Source organism: Leptonychotes weddellii, chromosome 5, assembly GCF_054177405.1.
Source record: "Leptonychotes weddellii isolate Sample4059 chromosome 5, ASM5417740v2, whole genome shotgun sequence".
Classification (NCBI taxonomy): Eukaryota; Metazoa; Chordata; class Mammalia; order Carnivora; family Phocidae; genus Leptonychotes; species Leptonychotes weddellii.
This window is the reverse complement of record NC_138373.1, coordinates 152,542,706-152,564,521: the sequence shown is the minus strand read 5'-3', so window position 1 is coordinate 152,564,521 and position 21,816 is coordinate 152,542,706. Positions and strand designations below refer to the sequence as shown.

Genomic DNA, 21,816 nt, shown 5'->3' with positions numbered 1-21,816 from the left:
GTGGCTCAGTTGGTTAAGCGACTGCCTTCGGCTCAGGTCATGATCCTGGAGTCCCGGGATCGAGTCCCGCATCGGGCTCCCTGCTCGGCAGGGAGCCTGCTTCTCCCTCTGACCCTCCCCCCTCTCATGTGCTCTCTGTCTCTCTCATTCTCTCTGTCTCAAATAAATAAATAAAATCTTTAAAAAAAAAAAAAAAAAAGAAAATGGTGAGATTTACCTTTCCTCTGTCCTGTCTTGTCCCCTTCCTAAGCATCCCATGGGCAACTGTCCTGCACTTCTTGTGTTCTGGCCAACGAATCCCTGCTTGAATATTAAAGCTGATGAGAAATCTGTAGGACTTGAATTTTTGTGCTTTAAAGGAGGTCTCATTCTCATTATTGAGAAAGTGCCTTTCTCCAACTCACCAAGGATTGAATAAATAAAGACTTGAAATATCGCCCACAAAAAACTCTCATATATCTTATAGGAACCTTCATTTCTGAAGCATGATTGAACAGATATGAATATATTTAGAGAAGAGTGGGATAGAACATTTGAAATTATATCTTCTGAGCTGCTTATTAGAGCTTCTTATACTAATCACACACTTTGAAATTAGATTGGTGATACATATTTTACCATTCAAGTATTTTTTCTTTTTTTGGGGGGGAAAGATAATAACATATATAGAGAAAAGTACATAAATCATAGGACAGTTTACAGAATAACCATAAAGCAAAGAGTTGTGTAACCACTACTCAACAGCCGCTCATTGTGAGCCCCAGGGAAGCCTCCTATATGTTCCTCTCTGAACATAACCCCATCTTTTCTTTTTAGGAGTAGCTGCTGTTTTGACTTCTTGAAAATCATTTTTTTTTTTACCAATTATATAGTTCTTTTTTTTTTTAAGATTTTATTTGTTTACTTGACAGAGAGAGACAGCTAGAGAGGGAACACAGGCAGGGGAGTGGGAGAGGGAGAAGCAGGCTCCCCGCTGAGCAGGAGCCTGATGCAGGGTTTGATCCCAGAACCCTGGGATCACGACCTGAGCCGAAGGCAGACGCTTAATGACTGAGCCACCCAGGCGCCCCCGGAACTTTTTTTATTTTTATTTATTTATTTAAGATTTTAAAAATTTATTTAGTTCACAGAGAGAGACACAGTGAGAGAGGGAACACAAGCAGGGGCAGTGGGAGAGGGAGAAGCAGGCTTTCCAATGAGCAGGGAGCCCGATGCGGGGCTCGACCCCAGGACCCTGGGATCATGATCTGAGCCAAAGGCAGACGCTTAAGGACTGAGCCACCCAGGCGCCCCCAGTTATATAATTCTAAACAATATAGTTTAGTTGAAGTTTATATGAATGGAATTCTGTATTCTTCTTTTTGCTTGACATATGTGGTATTCATTTATGTATATAGTTTTAGTTCATCCATTTTCATTACTGTATAGTGGATGCACCTATGGAAGAGTACTCCATAATTTTTAAGAAATCTTCTGCTGATGAACATTTGGGTTGTTTCATTTGCGGGGGAAGAAGAGCAGAGGGGGGAAGAAAGAATCTCAAACAGACTCCACCCTGAGTATGGAGCCAGTGTGGGGCTCATCCCAGGACCCTGAGCCCAAACCAAGAGTCAGATACTTCACCAACTGAGCCACCCAGGTGCCCCTTAATTTTTTTTTCTAAATGGACTCTCATTAATTGAAAATCATTAATTGAAAATACCCCCCCCCCACATTCACTGATCAGCAAAGCTACCTCTTTCATATATCAAGGACTTGCCTCATGTGTGGGTGTGTTTCTGAGCTGTTTCCATTGGTCTGTTTGTTGATGCCTGCACCAGGACCTCATAGTCTTAACTATGATAATTATGTAATAAGCTCTGTTATATGGGAGAAGTAAGTCCTCCCACCTTATTCTTTTTCCAACAGTGTCTTTCTTGGCTTATTCTTTTTCCTTTGCATTTCCATATGAATTATAAAATCACTGTGGGATTTTGATTAGAATTTTTTGCATTAGCTCTAAAACCAATTTGGGGAGAATTAATATCTTCATGATATTACGTGGTATATTTTCCCACTTATTTAGATTTCTATGAGGTCTCCTGATGAGGTTTTATAATTTTTTTGTGTGTTGGTCTTACACATCTTTTGTTAGATTTATTTTTAGAGGTTTTATATATTTTAATGCTATTGTGTTATCCTTGAAACATTTTTATTTTCTTGCTGTTGCTGATCCCCAATTTTTTTTTAAAGGAATAACAGTTTGTATTTGTTACCTGCCATGCTGGGTGGGACAGGAAGTAAGCAGGAGAGAATGGCAGTGGAAGGGACATACTAGGTCCTCTTTCATAGGCTTTCCTCTTCCTTTGTGTAAAGCTTAGGAAGTACTCATTTGTTCTCCATAAGTGTGTAGCCTGTGGAAGAAAGGGCAGATCATGTATTCTTTCTTTGTAAGGGTACGCACTGTATCCTTTCAGTCTTTAGTGTTGCCAGGGGGTACTAATTAACTGCTGAGAGAAGTAAAAATTTTGAGTGGGCTGTTTCTGATCTAAATTACAGTATTTTCTTGGGGAAAGGAAAGAGACTTGTTACTTAAGTTCCTCAGGAAGCCTGGTTGTCATGGATTTTCTAGATTAGGTCTCCCAGCTAATGTGAAAATGCCCAAATCATTAAATGATTCTGTTTAAAATGTGATTTAAATAATTTCTCAACCTACTTCATCTCAGCACTTAGAATAATCAATTTCTCATTCTCAGGTATTCATCAAATATTGTTCTAGGTTCCTGGAGAAAAACAGATACCAGATATAATCTCCCTCTTAAAACAGTGAAACAGAGGGGTGCCTGGGTGGTTTAGTTGGTTAAGTGTCTGACTCTCGGTTTTGGCTCAGGTCATGATCGCAGGGTCCTGAGATGGAACCTGTGTCTGGCTCCACACCCAGGGTGGATTCTCCCTCTTGCTCTGCCCCTCTTGCTGCTCGCGTGCACTCACTCTCTCTCTCGCTCTCTCAAATAAATAAATAAATCTTAAAAACAAAACAAAAACCCGGTAAAACAAACAAAAATGAATGGATCTCATCTCCCAGAGTAAATCGCTGTTAGCGTATGGCTTACTTACCTTGTCTTCTTACAAATGTACATTTTAAATATAACTAAGCTAATATTATGGTTTTTTTTTCATTTAGCATTACAGCTTAATATTTTTCAGATGCTATTGAAATGTTTTTATAATTAGCCTTTATAATGGGTATGTAACATTACATTCTGTGCCATCATTTATTTAATTTTTCCCCTCATTGGACATTTGAATCATTTTTGTTTTTCACACATATACTAGTATTCAGATGAAAATCTTTTATTTATTTATTTTTAAGATTTTATTTATTCATTTGAGACAGAGAGATATGGGGAGAGAGAGAGCATGAGCAAGGGGAGAGGGAGTGGGAGAGGGAGAAGCAGACTCCCACTGGGCAGGGAGCTCGATGTGGGGCTTGGTCCCAGGACCCAGAGACCATCATCTGAGCCACCCAGGCGCCCCAGATGAAAATCTTTAAAGCCTTTTTCTGCATTTTGGATTATTTCCTTAGAAGTGGAAATGTTGTCTTAAATAATTTCACCATTTCAAAGTTGAAAAATTCAGTGTCTGTTGAGCACCATATGTATGTTAAGTATTGGCGAGACAGTAAGGAACAAGATGGATAAAGTTCACATTGTCATGGAATTTATATTTAGTGAAAGAAAGATTAGAGTTATACAAACCAATTCATAGCTAAAAACTTTGGTAAGTGCTTTGGTGGGGGGGAGCACAAGATATTGTAACAGAATAGCAAATCTCATAGAGATGGTTCTAATTTAGGTGGGGGAAGAGAGGGGGGTTGGTTGGGAAAGGCCTCTTTGAGGAAGAGATGTTTAAGCTAACAGCCAAAGCACAAGTAGTGGTTGGCCAAACAAAGGAAAGAGGGAATAGCATGTGTTAAGGCTGGGGGAGATGGGGAAGTGGGAGAGGGGACAGGGCACAGGCAAGGATTGTTGGGGAATACTTGGCACAAAACAACTAAAAGAATACCAGTGTGTCACTGGAGAGAGGAGAAGGTGATGTGAAGTGAGTAGGTAGATAGGAGCCAGATCACACAGGCCTTTGTAGGCCTTGTGAAGAATTGAGGTTCTTGAGAAATACCTTGTCCCATTCCATTCCAAGTGGCCTGCCAGTTTATACTTGTGTCAACCCTGCATGAGTGCCTGGCTCACTTATTAACATTGATTATCTCATTTGTGAAAGACTTCATTAATGTGATAAATGAAATGTTTTCATTTCAATTTGTATTTCTTTGATTACTAGTGAGGAAGAACCTTTCCCCAAATGTTTGTAGCCAGTGGGTGTTTCATTGTTTTTGACCATTCAGTTCATTTCCTATCCATTAAAACATTATTTTAAACATTTTCCCAAAAGTACTGTCGGGGACCGCTTGTTGGGAATTTGTGGAAGAGTTTCTTACATGTCTCTCACTCAGTATATACTCTGGATAAGGGGCTGGATCAGGTCAAGACTGGGTTTCTTTTGGCTTTGTTATTTTACGATTTGTGGGTATACAAGTCTGTGGAGTTAGGAATTCAAAAAGAAACTGACAGGGGTGCCTGGTGGCTCAGTCGGTTAAGCATCTGCCTTTGGCTCAGGTCATGATCTCTGGGTCCTGGGATTGAGCCCCATGGCTGGCTCCTTGCTCAGCGGGGAGCCTGCTTCTCCCTCCGCCACCCTTTGCCGCCCCCCCACCATGCTCTCTCTCTCAAATAAAGAAATAAGATCTTTAAAAAAAAAAAAGAAAGGAAAAAGAAACTGATAAACTGGTCCATTAATTTTCTTAAGAGTCAGCTCACATCATCTTTCCCCTAAGAAGCAATCCAAGTCTCTTGTAACCAGAACTAATTGCTGCCTCTTTCATATTTGTTCAGCAACTTGGTTGTACTCTTATTTGGTACTTCATTTTTTTCATTTTTCTTTTTTAAATTGTTGGTTAGAGATTTTCTATCCTACTTCTTTATAAGGAAGGCCCTGAGGGCAAAGGCAGTGTCAGTCTGGTTCACTCTTGTCTTTGTGCCCCCACTGGCTTGAGGACAATATTTCAGACATACAGTATGAATGACCTGGCTGTTTATATTTATAGCTATCATAGCCCTTAACATTTACTGTTCTTTGAAAAGTTACCTGAAAATACTGCCTTCATGTATCCTGAGGCCAGGGAATAGCATACCTATGGTAATGTGTGATCCTCCCAGCCTTGCAGATCTTGACTCATTCAGTAGTAGATTTTGTTCACAGGAAATGGAAGCTGACCAGGACCTGTAGTGACTTGCCTAGGTGTTGGGTTATGTTATCATTGGGTGTTCTCACTTTGTCCAAAACCAGGTATCTTCTGGGGGAGAGACTTAACTGGTTGGGACCTGTACAATTTCATTATGATGATTAGATTTTTGTAGAGCGGAACCTCAGTAAACCACATGCTCTTGTGAGAATTAAGTCAGATATGGCCATAGGAACAAGATTAGATATTAGTGTACTGAAATCGCACAGAGATCATAAAAAGGCATTTATTAAACTTTATGTATATTACCTGTCTATACTACATTCCATCATAGAAATTAATATCAGTTATTGGCGACGTTGACAGCTTTTGATGTTAAAGAATTCTTACTTTGTAGTGAGCTATGCTCTCTGTTTTTCTGGTTTCTCCTATTCATTCCCTACAATTTGGGCATTTTTATTGTCATTAGCATTTAATATCCCTAACGGCATTACTGTGGTTGTCCTTATTTAACTCTACTTCAATGCTGTGGATAATTTTAGTCTTCCTCATGTAGTTTTCCAGATAATAGCACCTTCAGCATGTGCTTTAATGAAAATTGTAAGACTACCTGCCTTTTCTGGGTAGGTAGGGATTCTTTAGTTGTTATGAATTTTTCCCATAATGTTAGAATTTTCTGCACTAAATAGGACTTTTCATTCCATTTGGCATACATTTATGAATGCTGTCACATGTCAGACACTGTGCTCCATCTGTTAATGCAGAGGCATTAAGCCATGTGGTAAAGAGCAGTAATAGAGGTGGGCACAGGTTCTGGGGGAGCATAAATGAGGGGTATTTAGCATATCCATGGAGAGAGTGAGGAGGGTGGGGAGAGTGCCAGGATCATTGGAAGGCAGCAGTTCAACTAAGTTTTGAAAGATGAATAAGAATTACTTGGTAACAGGGATGGTTTTTAATCAAGGCAAGGCCAGAGAGAAGGAGACAGTTTAGAAGCTATTGCTGAAGTACACACTACCACCTTTGCAATATTCTTGTGAAAAGCTTTGAGCTAAATTGGATCAAGCCTCTGTATTTAACTCGTACTAATTTACTGGAAATATAGAAGATGGAGCAGCGTGTTAAATGACACCATGGGGGGGTGTAGTTAGCAAAGCCCAAAATGTGGGAAAACAGCCTGGATTTTTCAACAAATAAACTACAAAAAAAAGAGAAGGGAGGGATTATGGATTAAAAGAGATTAAAGAGACATCAGTGAAATGCAATATATTGTCCCAGTTGGACTCTAATTTGAATAAATCAACACTAAAAAATTTGAGACAGTTGGGAAAATTTAACCATTGAGTGGATAGTTGATGATATTAAGGGATTTTTAAAATTTTGGGTGGCAATAATATTGTGGTTTTGTTAAAAAAAATGTTCTTTTAGATGTACAGAATAAAGATGAAATGAAATTTTGGTTAGAATTTGCCTTAGAATGATCCCATGTGGGCTGGGTGCTGTGTGTGGGGAGGGTAGAAGGGCCACAGATTTTGAAGCTAAGTGATGGGGGTACATAAGCAGCTTATTATGCCATTCTTTCTACCTTTGTGTTTGAATGTTTCTTTTTTTTTTTTTAAAGGTTTTATTTGACAGAGAGAGAGAGATAGCGAGAGAGGGAACACAAGCAGGGGGAGTGGGAGAGTGAGAAGTAGTCTTCCTGCAGAGTAGGGAGCCCGATGTGGGGCTTGATCCCAGGACCCTGGGATCATGACCTGAGCTGAAGGCAGACGCTTAACGACTGAGCCACCCAGGTGCCCCTGTGTTTGAATGTTTCTATGATTTTTTTTTTTTTTTAAGATGTTGCTATATTCTGGGCAAGAAATTTGAAGGACCTGAAATAAAGCACTGGCTGTAAGGATGAAAAAAAAGGATAGGTTTGAGGAATGTTATGAGACAGTTATACTTCGATGTCTGGGGCTGGAGGGAGGGGTGTCTAAGTTTATGGTTTGGGACCTGAGTACTGTTACCTGAGATAGGGAAAATGGAAGCAATATATCTTGAGGGGTTGGTGCTGGGTGGTATTGGGTACTTGTTTTGGGACATACTGATATGAGATAGCCAGGTAGAGATGCACAGCAAAGTCAGAGCTAGATGTGGATCAGAATGTGGGTAGTAGTTAACTCCAAGAAAGGATGAGATTGCCCAGGGAGAATATGTAAAACAGGGAAGGGGTGCCCCTGATAGCAGCAGAAAAAGAGAGAGAGCTACTTAGGATTCTGAGAGGAGTGGTCAGTGAGGGAAGAAGGTATGATTTTTAAGAAAATCAAGGAAATAGGAAGTTTTAAGAAAGGTATAGGAACTTTGACAGATCCAGTAGGAAGGTCAAGTAGGATAAGAACTTGTCTAGTTCCTCTTGATTATGAACATTAAAGGCCTTCGGGGAACCTGTGGGGGTGAGGGGAAGCTTTGTGAATACACTATATTGATATTCTATAGTTATCAAGTCCCTTTTGTGTGGATTAATAGAGACTATAGCATATTTGTGTTGATTAGCTAGAGAGTTATGATTAAAAGCAAGAGAACTTTTATTTAATTGGAAATTAAGATCATTACCCTTCGTTCCCTCAGTGCCATTAATTTGAAAATCATGTTCGCTTGTACAAAGACCTTATCAAAGTTTACTTTAGTTCTCTGTGAAATTTTGCTAATTGACCCAAAGATAGTGGCACTGAGGCTGTCCTAGGAGTTCAGACTTTTAGAATTGTGAAACCTGTCTTAAAGCCAGTTTCACAGTGAATCTGGTGCTGTGCTGATACTCTTCAAGGTAAATACAAAATCTTAGCAGTAGGCAAAGATTATGTGGCTTACTGTTTACTTTTTTTAAAGATTAATTTTTTTAGATTTCTGTCTTAAAAATTGTTTCCCCCCCCCTTTTTTTTAAGATTTTATTTATGTATTTGACAGAGACAGCGAGAGAGGGAATACAAGCAGAGGGAGTGGGAGGTGGGGAAGCAGGCTTCCCTCTGAGCAGGGAGCCCGATGCGGGCCTCAATCCCAGGACCTGGGATCATGACCTGAGCCAAAGGCAGACGCTTAACAACTGAGCCACCCAGGCACCCCTGTTTTCCTTTTCTTTAGCTCTTTTTATTCCACATTGCAGAGGAGATAATGGGAGTGGACTTGCCAGGAAAAAGCTAGCCATCAGATGCACTGTGATGTCTTATTGCTCCCACCACCATATGACTGTCGGTATCTCTGTAGGGCTGCAGTATTGACAGTTGTGCCCTTCTGCCACTCTTCTACAGCCAAGAGAGACATTTTGTAGGAAGGACACAGCCCTCTGCCCTTCTTGCCATCCTCTGTGCAGGAATCTTATAATTTGTATTTATTTTCCTGTAAGTACAGAACTGTGAGAACTTGTTTCATTTGAAAAACCCTCACACAGCAAACTGTACAGCCCACATAGGGACAAAGGAATGATTCACCCTTTTAAAGATCCTTTTCCTTTATTTTTTTTAAATTTTTTAAATTTTTTAATTTATTCATTTGAGACAGAGATACAGAGAGAGAGAGAGAGAGTGCATGAACAGGGGGAGAGGCAGAGGGAGAGGGAGAAGCAGGCTCCCCGCCGAGCCAGGAGCCGGACAGACGCGGGGCTCCATCCCAGCACCCTGGGATCATGACCTGAGCCGACGGCAGACGCTTAACCATCTGAGCCACCCAGGTGCCCCTAAAGATGCTTTTCCTTTAGTTGCTAACCTCTGACCAGAGTACCGTGTAGTCTGAGAATTGAAATGTACCCATTTTTCATAAGACAGTTGAGAATTTGGTTGCCGGAAGGGGCCAGTGAGAATGCTTCTGTCTTCCCAGAGCAGCATTTAGCCCACACTGGCTGCCACTCCATTGCCTGTTGAGTCATTCCCACAGTTCTATATAGAGCTTTTCTGGCTTTTCTTTTAAACATGATGTTCTTGGAGTGAGAAAGAAAGGAAGTTTTTCTTTCCTCCACAAAATCTCCCCCACCCCAAATCTGCATTGCTTTCCTTTTTCTAATAACAGAATATTGCCCTCAATCATTCTGAGACTGTTTTCTCTTCTGAGGTCTCTTAGTGCTTTCATTTATCATTGGTTTGACTCTGTGAGCGTTTTGGCATTTGCTGGGCTGCGTCTGCAGCAGCAGGCTTTCAAGATACAGGCTGCTACTTAGCCAGAAAGATTGAGGAATTCTAGCTAAACATACCAAACATGGATTTCTAGTTTTCAGCTGTTTAAAAGTCAATCAGATATGCCAACAGGCATCTTATTATCCTTATTATCACGATCAGTTAGTAAAAAGGACCGTAAAGGAAATGAATGAGCTTTTCACTTCAGATAAATGAAATTGCTGTGATTTGAAAGGATTTTGGTTTGTTTTTGTTTTTGCAGTGGAAGGTAAAATGCCCGTGTTTGTTCTTATTCAGAAGAGCCTGCTCTGTGCTAGTGGAAAAAGAATTAAAGTTTCTTTATCAGGAAAGGGTAATTGTTATGTATTTGAACTATCGTCTTATGTGTTCCATACATCTAGCAAGGTCATAACACATTTTAGAAAAGTCAAATAGCATCAGTAAACTGTCTATTGACAGCCCAAATGTCTCACACAGGAACAAGTTAAGGGGCCCTTTTAGGGGACTGGCAGATCTGAAAGACAAATTACAGCTCCGGAATGTATTCAGATGACTTTTTGAAACAAATATTTTAATTGAAGTTGGGGTGGAGAAATAGTTGCACTTCTGTAGTTAAATGTTCAACTTCCTTAGCCTGTTATCTATAAATATCACAGATGAAAAAGCCCGTAGAACTCTTTTGCAGAAAATTAAGTCACCATACATATTCATCTGTATGCATGTGTGTATATGTGCCTAATTCCCATCCTCACCTCCCACTAATACGTCAGTAATTGGGCTGTTTGTTTCAAAAGATTGGGTTGTTTGGATTATGTTTAATCTATTGCTCTAAACTGCATTAGCAGCAACGCCCCTTATACTGAAGGTTTGGAACAAACCTCATCTTCTCTTCCTGAAAAGAGGGAAAAAAAGCAGTTGATCTGTGTTCTGAAGGTCTCTTTCTCTATGTGTCTCCCCTCCCCCCAGAGACGAACAGCAAGGAGGAGGAGCTCACTCACTGTTCTAACCACACTTCATAGATCTTAACTTGAGCGCCTGTTGGTTTCCTGTCGGCAGTAATTCAACTCTGTGCCATCTTGACTTGCTTGAAGGGTGGATAAATTGGTAACTGCACTGAGGAGGGGAGTGAGTTCTCACAGTCTGAGCATAAGGCACGAGACTGAATTTATGAAAGCTTTGGTAGCCTCTGAAGACAACATCTTCTGTGACTTTGAATTTTTTCATTGTATTTGTGGGCTGCTGTTTCTGAGAAGAATCTGTCATGACTCTACTGGAACCTGAGATGTTAATGATGGCTGTGCAGTCCGGTAATTCCGTATTTCCTGCAGATTCTATTTGCCACAGGTTTCTTTAATAAGGTTGGGTATATCTGTACTAGGTTTGGATAGAGATGGGAGGAAGATAGCTGGGAGTAAACAAATTGTCCAGTGAATGTACTGCATGTTCGGGTTTCTATTGTAAAAAAAAAAAAAATTAGTAGTTTTTTCTAGTTGTAAACTCTAGTTACTCTAGTTATTCAGACATAGCTTTGTTTTAGATGTTTACTGACTTAAGACTGTTCAGTGAGGGGAAGAAAACATTTCCCTTTAGTTAAGTGTTTTATTATTATCTGTAGCACTGCTTTTAATGTAGGATAATTAAATCGCTTTTGCTGTTTTATACATTATTGTCTTTAATCACTAATCCACACTCTATTATTATGTCTCTTCGTGAAAGCATGTTTTAAAATTTTCCTTCTTTCTCATTTTGTGGTATAACCTTCTGAATCATCTTTTGGTTCTTGGAAATGCTCTTGGTAATACAGAAGATTGAGACTGAGTTTTGAAGATGGGGAAGTTTGAGCAAGAATGTAGTAAACAGAAAGAATGTAGGATTTTTAAAATTCTGTCTCTAAAAACAGTTTTCTCAACTCAAAAGTGTCTTTTATAACAGTTTAAAATTCCAGTTTGTTTTTAATGGTTTCCTTTACTTTTAGTGTTTTTGAAACTTGTAAGTTAGATATCTAAAAATAGGGAATGTTCTTTTGTTATTTTTAGTTCTGCTAAAATGTAGTCTGTAGTGTTTTCCTGTTTCAGAGCATATCTTGAAAGAGTCATACAAGTGGCATTTGCGGACCTCTTCCCCTCCACTGGCTTTCACTCATTAGATTGAGATAGGCTCCTTGGTTTGGGGAGATAACTGTCTCTGGCAGAATTGGTCTTACTGTTCTCCTTGGGGAACACTTAGATAGTATGTTGAAGGAGACAGATATCCATCTGAAGACAGGATCAGATGCTATCAGCTTAAGCTTTATGGACAGGGGGCAAAGAGGAAAGATACTGCTACCATTCTGTTCTGTCTAGTTTTGCAAATAAGACCATGATGAGTCATTTATTAGTTGAGTTCTTCTGTTCATATATGCTATACTTTTTAGGTTGTTGCCTTTCATTTTCCTCCCCCAGATCTCTTGAGCTCTGTGTTCTTTTTTTTTTTTTTTTTTAAGATTTTATTATTTATTTGACAGAGAGAGATGGGGGAAGCAGGCTTCCCTCTGAGCAGGGAGCCTGATGTGGGGCTCGATCCCAGGACCCTGGGATCATGACCCGAGCTGAAGGCAGATGCTTAAGGATTGAGCTACGCAGGTGCCCCTGAGCTCTGTTCTAAACAAGATAGTATTATCTGTTTCCTACCTGTCTTTGATGAAATAGCTCCTAGTTAAACTGATTCAGGGTTTGTTTTGTTTTGTTGCCCTTCTCTGTGTTCTAGTTGTCTGTTACATGTGGGCAAGTGCGTATTTTATCTTAGGGAGTATAAGTTAGCATTTGAACTCTCTCTCCCTTCTTTGATTGCTTTGTTACTTACAGATTATCTCAGTCCAGTAACTTTTCTTAATAAAGGTTAAAAGATTATTTGCTCTCCCCTAAGGGGGTCTCACTGGTTCCCAGCTGGATAAGGGAAAGGGACTAACTTGTTTTGCCTAAGAGCTATTTTTCCTATGACATATGTTGGGCAGGGCTAGCCACCCATCTGTTGGACCAACTACTTCATAAAACTTTCAACGGATAATAGTTTGTAAGACAAGTATGGATAAAATTGACAAGGGTGTTGGGTACAGGTAGAATGAAAGGTCTGTAGAGAATAAATAGCATATATGTGTACCTCTGTCTTTTGCTTATATTCATAAAAGAGAAACTGGGTATAGCATACTGATTTCTCTAGTACATGTGGTTCCTAAATGCTCAAAATTTTTGTAAAGTTGTTACTGTTTTCTTCTGAAGCTGTAGTCATTATGCTGGATTGCAACAATAATATGACAGCTATATTTATGATAAGAAATGAAAAAGCTCATTATGAAGGCTTGATAAGCTAGAAGCCAATCATTCTTTCTAAAAAGTCAAGACATTTAGACTATATGAGCCATAGGTTATTCTAGCAATACAGTATTTGGATTTTTATGAATATATACTTTATAGGTGAAACCACTGTTTAATAAGATTTTAAAAATAAACTCTTTTAGACAAGATTGAGGATGCAAAGTCTTTTTTTTTTTTCTTCTTATAGCCATTTTCAGGGACCTTAAGGACTTCAGGGTCTTTAAGGCTTGTACCATGGCATTCGTATTGCCAGCGTTTTCTCAGTTTCTGCAGGAACACATTCAGGTAAGCAGATTAATCGGCTGGCTTCAGGATGCAGTCTTTCCCCTATATTAAACATGAGGATACTGACTATTAGAGCAAAGTTCCAGGGTACATTGTGTATTTATTAACAGTTTAAAATTTTTTTAAAATTTTATTTATTTGAGAGAGAATACAGAGGCAGAGGGAGAGGGAGAAGCAGACTCCCCACTGAACAGGGAGCCCAATGCGGAGTTCGATCCCAGGACCCTGAGATCATGTCCCGAGCAGAAGGCAGACACTTAACCGACTGAGCCACCCAGGGGCCCCACCAGTTTTCATTTAGTATCTGGAACTTGGCGATTTTGGTGAGACATACTTGCATATAAAGACTTTCATCTTCCTTAGTGCTGATGGTCTTTTTTTGTTGTTTTTTAAGATTTTTAATTTTATTTATTTGAGAGAGAACACCCAGAGAGAGAGAGAGTAAGCACAAATGGGGGGCAGAGGCAGAGGGAGAAGCAGGTTCCCCTCCGAGCAGGGAGCCCCATGCGGGCTCGATCCCAGGACCCTGGGATCACAACCCAAGCCGAAGGCAGACGCCTAACCGACTGAGCCACCCAGGCGCCCCTGCTGGTGGTCTCTTACTGACCCCTTGAGATCCAGTTCATATGCTGCCTTTCTGTGAACCCTGTCTGAATAGAGTCAGCCCTTCCTTCTCTCTGTTCCTACAGCACCATCTTTACAATGTAGACGAATTATCATTTTTACCTATCTCTCTAATTAGATTTAGTAATCTAATGCAATATATTCATCTATATATGGGCACATGGTAGATGCTCAGTAAGTATTTTTTTTTTTTAAATAAATGAAAAAATTTGGTTTGGCATCCTTCTCCTATTAAATAGGCATAAGCCTTTAAATCAATATTTTATCAAAAATTTTTGAAATCTGTTTTGCATTAAGAAATGAATCCTCCAGGGGCGCCTGGGTGGCTCAGTCATTAAGCATCTTGCCTTTGGCTCAGGTCATGATCCCAGGGTCACCTAAGAAATGGAGCACAATATGCACTGAAGTCCTCTTAGTGCCCTTTTTGATTTATCCCTTAGAAAACTGTTTTCTGGGCGCCTGGGTGGCTCAGCCATTTAGCGTCTGCCTTCGGCTCAGGTCATGATCCCAGGGTTCTGGGATCGAGCCCCACATCAGGTTCCTTGCTCAGCAGAGAAGCCTGCTTCTCCCTCTCCCACTCCCCCTGCTTGTGTTCCCTCTCTCACTGTCTCTCTCTCTCTGTCAAAAAATAAATCAAAATCTTTAAAAAAAAAAAAAAAGTGTTTTCTTTGTTTTTAGCTGTATCTGCCTTTTGAATCTTTCATATTTTGTACCCACACATGCTATCTATTTAAAAATATTAATAATTGAAAAGCATTCCTCAGTTTACTCCCTTATCACTTCATGTTTATATATTTAATTCTTTTTTTAAAAGATTTTATTCATTTATTTGAGAGAGAGAGCAGGAGCGGAGAGTGGAGGGGCAGAGGGAGAGGGACAAGCAGACTCCCTGCTCAGCACGGAGCCTGATATGGGGCTCAAACCCAGGACCCCAAGATCATGACCTGAGCCAAAGTCAGATGCTTAACCAACAGAGCCACCCAGGTGACCCTACTTAATTCTTGCATATTTCTTTAACTTCTAGTTCCCTGATCGTTACAATTTGCCTCTGAACTGTATATTTTATAATAGTTTGGATTGGAAAGAAGGGAGTAGTAATTCATAAAAACAAGGTTGAAGGAAGATGGTGGACAAATAACTTTTGCCCTTTTTGGTAATAGGTTAACTCCTGTTCACAAGGAAGGGCCCCTTGTTTGGGTTCATGTCACTCAGGGATCTATAGAGCTGCTGAAAAACTTCAGAACTTTCAGCAATACCTATCTTTTTTTTTTTTTTTTTTTTAAGATTTTATTTATTTATTTGAGACAGAGAGAATGAGAGAGAGAGAGCACATGAGAGGGGGGAGGGTCAGAGGGAGAAGCAAGCTCCTTGCCGAGCAGGGAGCCCGATGCGGTACTCGATCCAGGGACTCCAGGATCATGACCTGAGCCGAAGGCAGTCGCTTAACCAACTGAGCCACCCAGGCGCCCAGCAATACCTACCTTTTTGATCTCCTAATAATCTAAATATTAGTGTGGGCTTTTATTATTTTTTATTTTTATTTTTTTAGTGTGGGCTTTTAAAAAACGCATTTTTTGTTTATATTCAAGGGATTTTAGAGCTTGAGGAAACCTTAGGTATTTTCTTGTCCTCTCTTTTATTTAAGATGAGGAAATTGGTCCATTGAGGATAATTTATTTCCTGAAGCCACATAATTAATTAGTGGCAGAGATGGAAGGAGAATTCATTTCCTTACTCCCATGACAGTGCTCTTTGTGCTGTAACATACTTACAAGAAACCATCAGAGACCTCTGATGTATGAGATTGTTTTTAATTTTCCCTGGAGATCTTGGTTTTCCTTGGGTTTTTCCATTGCAGGTTTCTATCACTGCTCAGATTGACTCCCTGAGTGTCTAACTCCTGCCCCTGAGGAGTGGAGTCAGATACTACAGTCCCCAGTGGTTGTCTCTATCTTGCTTTGCCTTCTCTGGCTTGGTTGATGATCTCATACCTTGACGGTGATCTCAGAAGACAGGTAGACAGACGGCTGTTGTCATCGGTATTCTGGATTACATCTTACTGCCTTTTCTCTGACTCATTGATTTATCTGAGATCCCCTTAGAGTTAGGACCCAGATCAAAGGAATTTGAATTCATCTGTTTGTCTCTATCCTTTTTTCCCCTTTTGTTTCATTTTGTATGAGGCAAGCTGTCAAGACCATGAGCCACGGTTTTAGCTTTATTAAATCAGGGCCAAATGGAATAAAGATGAGTTTCATACAGTCTTGTTTTTTTTGGAATTTCATTTTTATGATTACCACATGCATTGTTTTTGAAAGGATTTTCTTTATAATAACAAGGAAAAAAAATACTAAAAACCCTTGCTTTGCCATCAACAACAAAAAATAACTTTCTCTGCCTTTCAAGAAGCCCAAGGGCATTATCAGGCTGAATTCATAGTGTCATGGGTCTGGGGCATCCTTAATCTCAATGGCAGTCACATAAATGGGGTGGTGGCTGCAGCAATTGGTAAGTATAGAGGGCCTAGCAAAGAAGAATACGTGGCGATTACATAGTGAAAATAAACTTAGTTGTGAAATGTTTATAGTGTGTTATAATTTTAAAGTGTTTTATGGATATTATTTGATCTTGACAACAACTCTTTGAGGTATCTGTATCTTCTCATTTTACAAAGGAGGAAACTGAGGCTCAGAGAGGCTCCGGGACACGCAGTAAGAGATGGAACTGATGTTTACATTCAGGTTTTTTACTTTAAGCACCAGTGACTTATATTTTCCATTTAAAATGAAAGTCAGATCAGCTCCCTTCTCACTTAGAACCTTCTCGTGGTTCTCATTCACAGGAAAAGCCCAATTTCTTGTAGTGCCTACAGAGTCTGCATGACCTGCCCCCAGCTCTGTAACTCTCAGATTGCGTCTACTCCTCTTCCCTCACTTGATCTGTCCCAGCCTTACTATTCTCTTTGCTGTCCCTGCATACCTTAGGGAGTGCTCCTGTTTCAGGGCTTCTGTACTTGATGATATTCCTTCTAGTTGGGGCACTTTTTACTGGGTAGCCTCATGGCTTGCTCCCTCACTTACTTTAGATCTTTGTTCAAATGTCGCTTACTTGGGCCTTCCCTGACCGCCCTTGGGCATATTTGTTCTTGAGACCATGCCTTTCAGCTCTTTTTTTTTAAAGATTTTTTTTTTATTTATTTATTCATGAGAGACAGAGAGAGAGAGAGAGAAGCAGGCTCCCAAGGAGCAGGGAGCCCGATGCGGGACTCGATCCCAGGACCCCGGGATCATGACCTGAGCCGAAGGCAGACGCTTAACCATCTGAGCCACCCAGGTGCCCCTTTCAGCTCTTTTGTATAGCATGCGTTGTACTAACTAGTGCAGTGGTTTTCAGAGTGGTCTGGGAAACCCCTAGGTGTCCCTGAGACCTTGTCTGTAGGTGCAAGATGAAGGCTTTTTATAGATTTATATTAGTATTTACCGTTTTTACTGTTGTCCTCATGAGTGTACACTGTAGTTTTCCAGAGCTACATGATGTATGATACCTCAACAGATTGAATGCAGTATATATGAAAATTCAGCTGTCTTTTAGTAAATTATACGTTAGAGAGATCTGCAAAAATGGTAAAACAGTAGTACTCTTTTTACTACTTTTTTTTTGTTTTGGAAAATAATTTTTCTCTTTTTTAATTATGTTATGTTAATCACCATACATTACATCATTAGTTTTTGATGTAGTGTTCCATGATTCATTGTTTGTGTATAACACCCAGTGCTCCATGCAGTACGTGCCGTGCCCTCTTTAATACCCATCACCGGGCTAACCCATCCCCCCACCCTGGAAAATAATATTTTTCGTAGAAGCATGTTAACATGTAGTAGGTTTATTGTTATTTTTTAAAGAAATAATAAATATTTTAGGGGTACCTGGGTGGCTCAGTCAGTTAATCATCTGACTCTTGATTGCGGCTCAGGTCAAAATCTCAGGATCCTCCAGCCTTGTGTTGGGCTCTGAGCTCATTGTGGGGTCTGCTTGTCCTCTCCCTCTGCTCCTCCCCCACTCTCTCTCTCTCAAATAAGTAAATCTTTAAAAAATTTTGTAAAGAAGTAATAAATATTTTAGATTTTTTCAGTTTTAATTTATCTGAAATATACTGATGGATATAACCCACATAAAAACTCTTTGAAGTTCTCAATAACTATAAGAAGGTAAAGGAATTGTGACATCAGAGTTTGAGAAGAGTAGGTATAGTGTTTAAGAGCATAGACTTTGGAACCCAGGTTTCTTAGCTCTGCCACTAATTAGCTGTGTGACTTTGGACAAATTACTTGCCTCCCTGTGCCTGTTATTTCATCTGTAAAATAGTAATAATAATAATAATAATGGTAACAATAATAGTGCCAACCCCAGATAGTTGTTATAAGTATTAAATGAGTTAATGTATGTAAAATGGTTATAAAGGTTCTGGCACATAGTAAGTGCTTTATGTTTTTTTATGTTGTTATGGTTATTTTTGGCTTTTGTTGTTGGGATTTTGAATACTATTAAATGCAGATAGTTTTTTATTTCTTCCTGTATATTCTGACAACTTGCCACAACTGTTTGACATTTGGCAACTCTTAGAAACTTTTTAAAAAATGTTTCTTCTTTAACTTTGAAAGACTTCTGGGAATTTGTTCTAAGGAAATTATAAAAGATATATAAGATTTATATATAAGGATGTTTGTAGCAGTATTATTTATAGTAGTAAAAAAACCTAAAACAAACAGAAACAAAAATTTTAACAGTAGGAGATTGGTTAAATAACTTACAGTGCATTCATGTGATTGGAAACTAATGTAGTCATGAGATTATTTAAAAATGTGGGAAAGTGTTTACTGTTTATCCATTTAAACCTTAAAAATGGATGTAAGGATATATACTAGAATATTAATAGCTGTCGCTGGGTAATAGGATTTTGTAAGGTAATAGGATTTTTTTTTCTTTAAGTTTTCCTGTATGTCTGTGATTTTCTATCATAAACATACATTTCTATTGTATTCTGATAAAAGCCATATTTAAGTGTGTGTGTGTGTGTGTGTGTGTATACATGTAGGTACAGTTAGTTATAAGAGGGAGAAAATGGCTGAAAGTGTAGTATCTTGGATTTGGAGCTGAAACTGTTGATTTGGGACTTCTGCAGTCAGAGCACTCCACTGACCAAACAGTGCATGTTAAGGAGGCACTCCATCCCATTAAGCTGTTCGTTCTGACCAGTCTAGTTTGTATAAATTCCTTTTACACTTTTTGTCTTTGTTTCTATTTTGTAAGATTTATGGAAATTTATCTTTGCAGGGTTTGTATCAGACCATGTTCTTGGCAGAGCTATAGATCCTTCCTGTGCACACTTAACTACTCTCAATTTGCGGAACCTTTCAGAAGTTTTTATAAACCAAAACACACTAAGTTATTTTTTTGTTTTTGATGGGTGAGAATTCTGAATTCTCTTAGGCATAAAATAATGGCATTAACATAAAATGTTTTAATTAGGGGCGCCTGGGTGGCTCAGTCGGTTAAGCGACTGCCTTCGGCTCAGGTCATGATCCCAGGGTCCTGGGATCGAACCCCGCATCGGGCTCCCTGCTCAGCGGGAAGCCTGCTTCTCCCTCTCCCTCTGCCTGCCGCTCTGCCTACTTGTGCTCTCTCTCTGTCAAATAAATAAATAAATAATTAAAAAAAAAGGTTTTAATTATTTGATAGTACATTTTCATTATGTATTTTGTTCTTTGACCCTAGGGTACATGTGACATCCTCTTGACAATATCTGTTCTTTTTCAGAAAAGCAAAACTCATATTGCCTCATGTGTATCTTGTAAACAGGACCTGGAGCCCTTATGTTGAAGAATTAAAATGTTAATTAAATTGACCTTGATTTTATGAACTGGTAATCTTAGTTTACTCTCTTGAGAATCAATTAGATTATATTCCTCAAATCAGTGCTGTAAGACTAATTTATAAAATATTTGGTTGTGTAGAGAGTATTGAAAACTTAAGGTGTTAACATTAATTAGGCTGCCCAAACAGAATCTATGACCTCAGTTTTCTAACACCTTTTTACTAAAGTGTGTTCCAAGGACCAACAGCATCTGTATCACCTGGGAGCTTGTTAGGAATGGACAGTCTCAGGCTCCCCCTCACACGTACAGTCTGAATCTTCATTTGAGCAGGGTCTTTAGGTGCATGTTAAAGTTGAGAAGTATTGTTCCAACAGACATTTTTATTGACTTTGTTTTTGAGGTGAACAGGTGAAATAAAGATGACTTGTTGGTGTATTTCCTAGATGAGAATGCAGTGGTTGGAAAAATTACATGATGTCTAATTAGTGTGGAAGCGTTGGATAAAATAGGAAACAAAAAGAGAAGAAAACTTGCTCCTAGTACAGTATTCTGCATTTGAGAAATGTTCACGATTTGACATTTTCTTAGCCATTTTTCTTGACTTTTGAGAGAGACCAAATAGAACAACAAACATTCTAGAGAGTTTACCTGAAAAGGGATCTTGGAGATGATCCTTCATTTTACAGATGAGCAAATTGGGAGCTAAGAATGTTAAGTGACTTACCTAAGATCACATAGCTTGGAGTCCCCATGTCCTGACTTCAAAGCACCGCTCTTTATGCCTCCTGTGCTACCCCTCTGTGTTGCTGAAAGCTATATTGTTGGTTGTTTCTGTTGATGTTGGTTGAAACCATACTGAACAGTTATGAGAATATATCCAATGCACCTCACAGCATCATGGGAACATGGTGGGGGCTTACTCTCTCCTTTCCTTTCCGTGAACTCATGAATAGCTTCAGAAAAAGATGTTACTTGTTGTCTGGAAGTTAAACTGCTTCTTCTCTGAACCAGGGGAGCTTGCTGCACAGGCCTGTGCTCTCTGAAGTGGGAAGGTGTGGGAATCTTCTGAGATGGCAGTGGTTTTGAGTATTTAAAAGTAATGTTATTTTTCTTTATATCTCTCATTTAAATAAAAGTTTATAAATCAGGAAAGGAAATCTTTCAACAAAGAATGCTGAAAGAGCTGGCTATCTGTATACCAAAAAAAAAAAAAAAAATTGACCCTTATCTTGTGCCATACACAAAAATTCACTTGAAATGGGTCATACGCCTAAATGTGAAAGCTAAAGGACACAAAAAGTATGAACTATAAAAGAAAAACTCTTAAATTGGACTTTATCAAGTTTAAATACTTTTTCGTCCACTTTGTACATTGTTGAGAAAATTAAAAGACAGGCTAAAAAGAATGGGAGAAAATGTTTACGTGTGTCTGACAAAGGACTTGTATCTGGAATATATAAAGAACTCTTAGAACTCAAGTAACAAGACAACCCAATTAAAAAAAAAAGGGAAAAGACTCAGACACTTCAAAAAATATGCAAATGGACAATAAGCACATGAAAAGATGCCTACATCATTGGCTGTCATTGAAATGCAAATTAAAACCACAATGAGACACCACTACTCATCCATTATAATAATTAAAATTAAAAAGACTGACAATACCAAGTCTTGACAAGGCTACAGAGCAATGGGAATTCATACACTGCTGGTGAAATGTAAAATGGTATAATCACTTTGGAAAACAATTTGGCATTTCTTATGAAGTTAAACATATTTACCACATGACCCAGCAGACCTACTCCTAAGTCTTTACCCAAGAGAAATGGAAACATACTGACATTTGCACATGAAGGTTGATAGCAGCAGCTTTATTCTTTTTTTTTTTTTTTAACGGCTATAGAAAAACATTTAAAGTCAGGAAAGATTTTTTATGATATACTGGGGTGGGGTCAATTAACCTGTTCATTCTCAGATCAACCTCCATCATTCTCTACCCTGTCCCATCTCTCAGGGAACTATATTTTCTTTCTTTTTTTTTTTTTTTTATTTATTCTTATGTTAATCCCCATACATTACATCATTAGTTTTAGATGTAGTGTTCCATGATTCACTGTTTGTGCATAACACCCAGTGCTCCATGCAGAACGTGCCCTCCTCAATACCCATCACCAGGCTAACCCATCCTCCCACCCCCCTCCCCTCTAGAACCCTCAGTTTGTTTTTCAGAGTCCATCGTCTCTCATGGTTCGTCT

At 39.1% G+C, this 21,816-nt stretch overlaps 1 protein-coding gene and 1 non-coding gene across 4 annotated transcripts in view; one reads left to right on the top strand and one right to left on the bottom strand.

Moving 5' to 3' along the window:
- MRTFA (myocardin related transcription factor A) overlaps positions 1 to 21,816 on the top strand; it is a 196,815-nt gene that overhangs the window by 87,366 nt on the left and 87,633 nt on the right. Inside the window, exon 1 of one of the 3 annotated variants that reach the window (XM_031024396.2) lies at positions 9,311 to 10,730. The exons of 1 other annotated variant lie outside the window; for it this stretch is intronic. In XM_031024396.2, the coding sequence (XP_030880256.2) occupies positions 10,685 to 10,730 (46 nt within the window). In that variant the 5' untranslated portion in view covers positions 9,311 to 10,684. Of the gene's footprint in view, positions 1 to 9,310; positions 10,731 to 13,000; positions 13,062 to 21,816 lie in introns of those variants that run through there. One more of the 3 variants, XM_081819105.1, reaches the window with a different exon arrangement.
- On the bottom strand, positions 12,956 to 13,085 carry LOC115939751 (small nucleolar RNA SNORA33). The gene has a single exon (XR_004074524.1). It is a non-coding gene; the product is annotated as a small nucleolar RNA SNORA33 (small nucleolar RNA).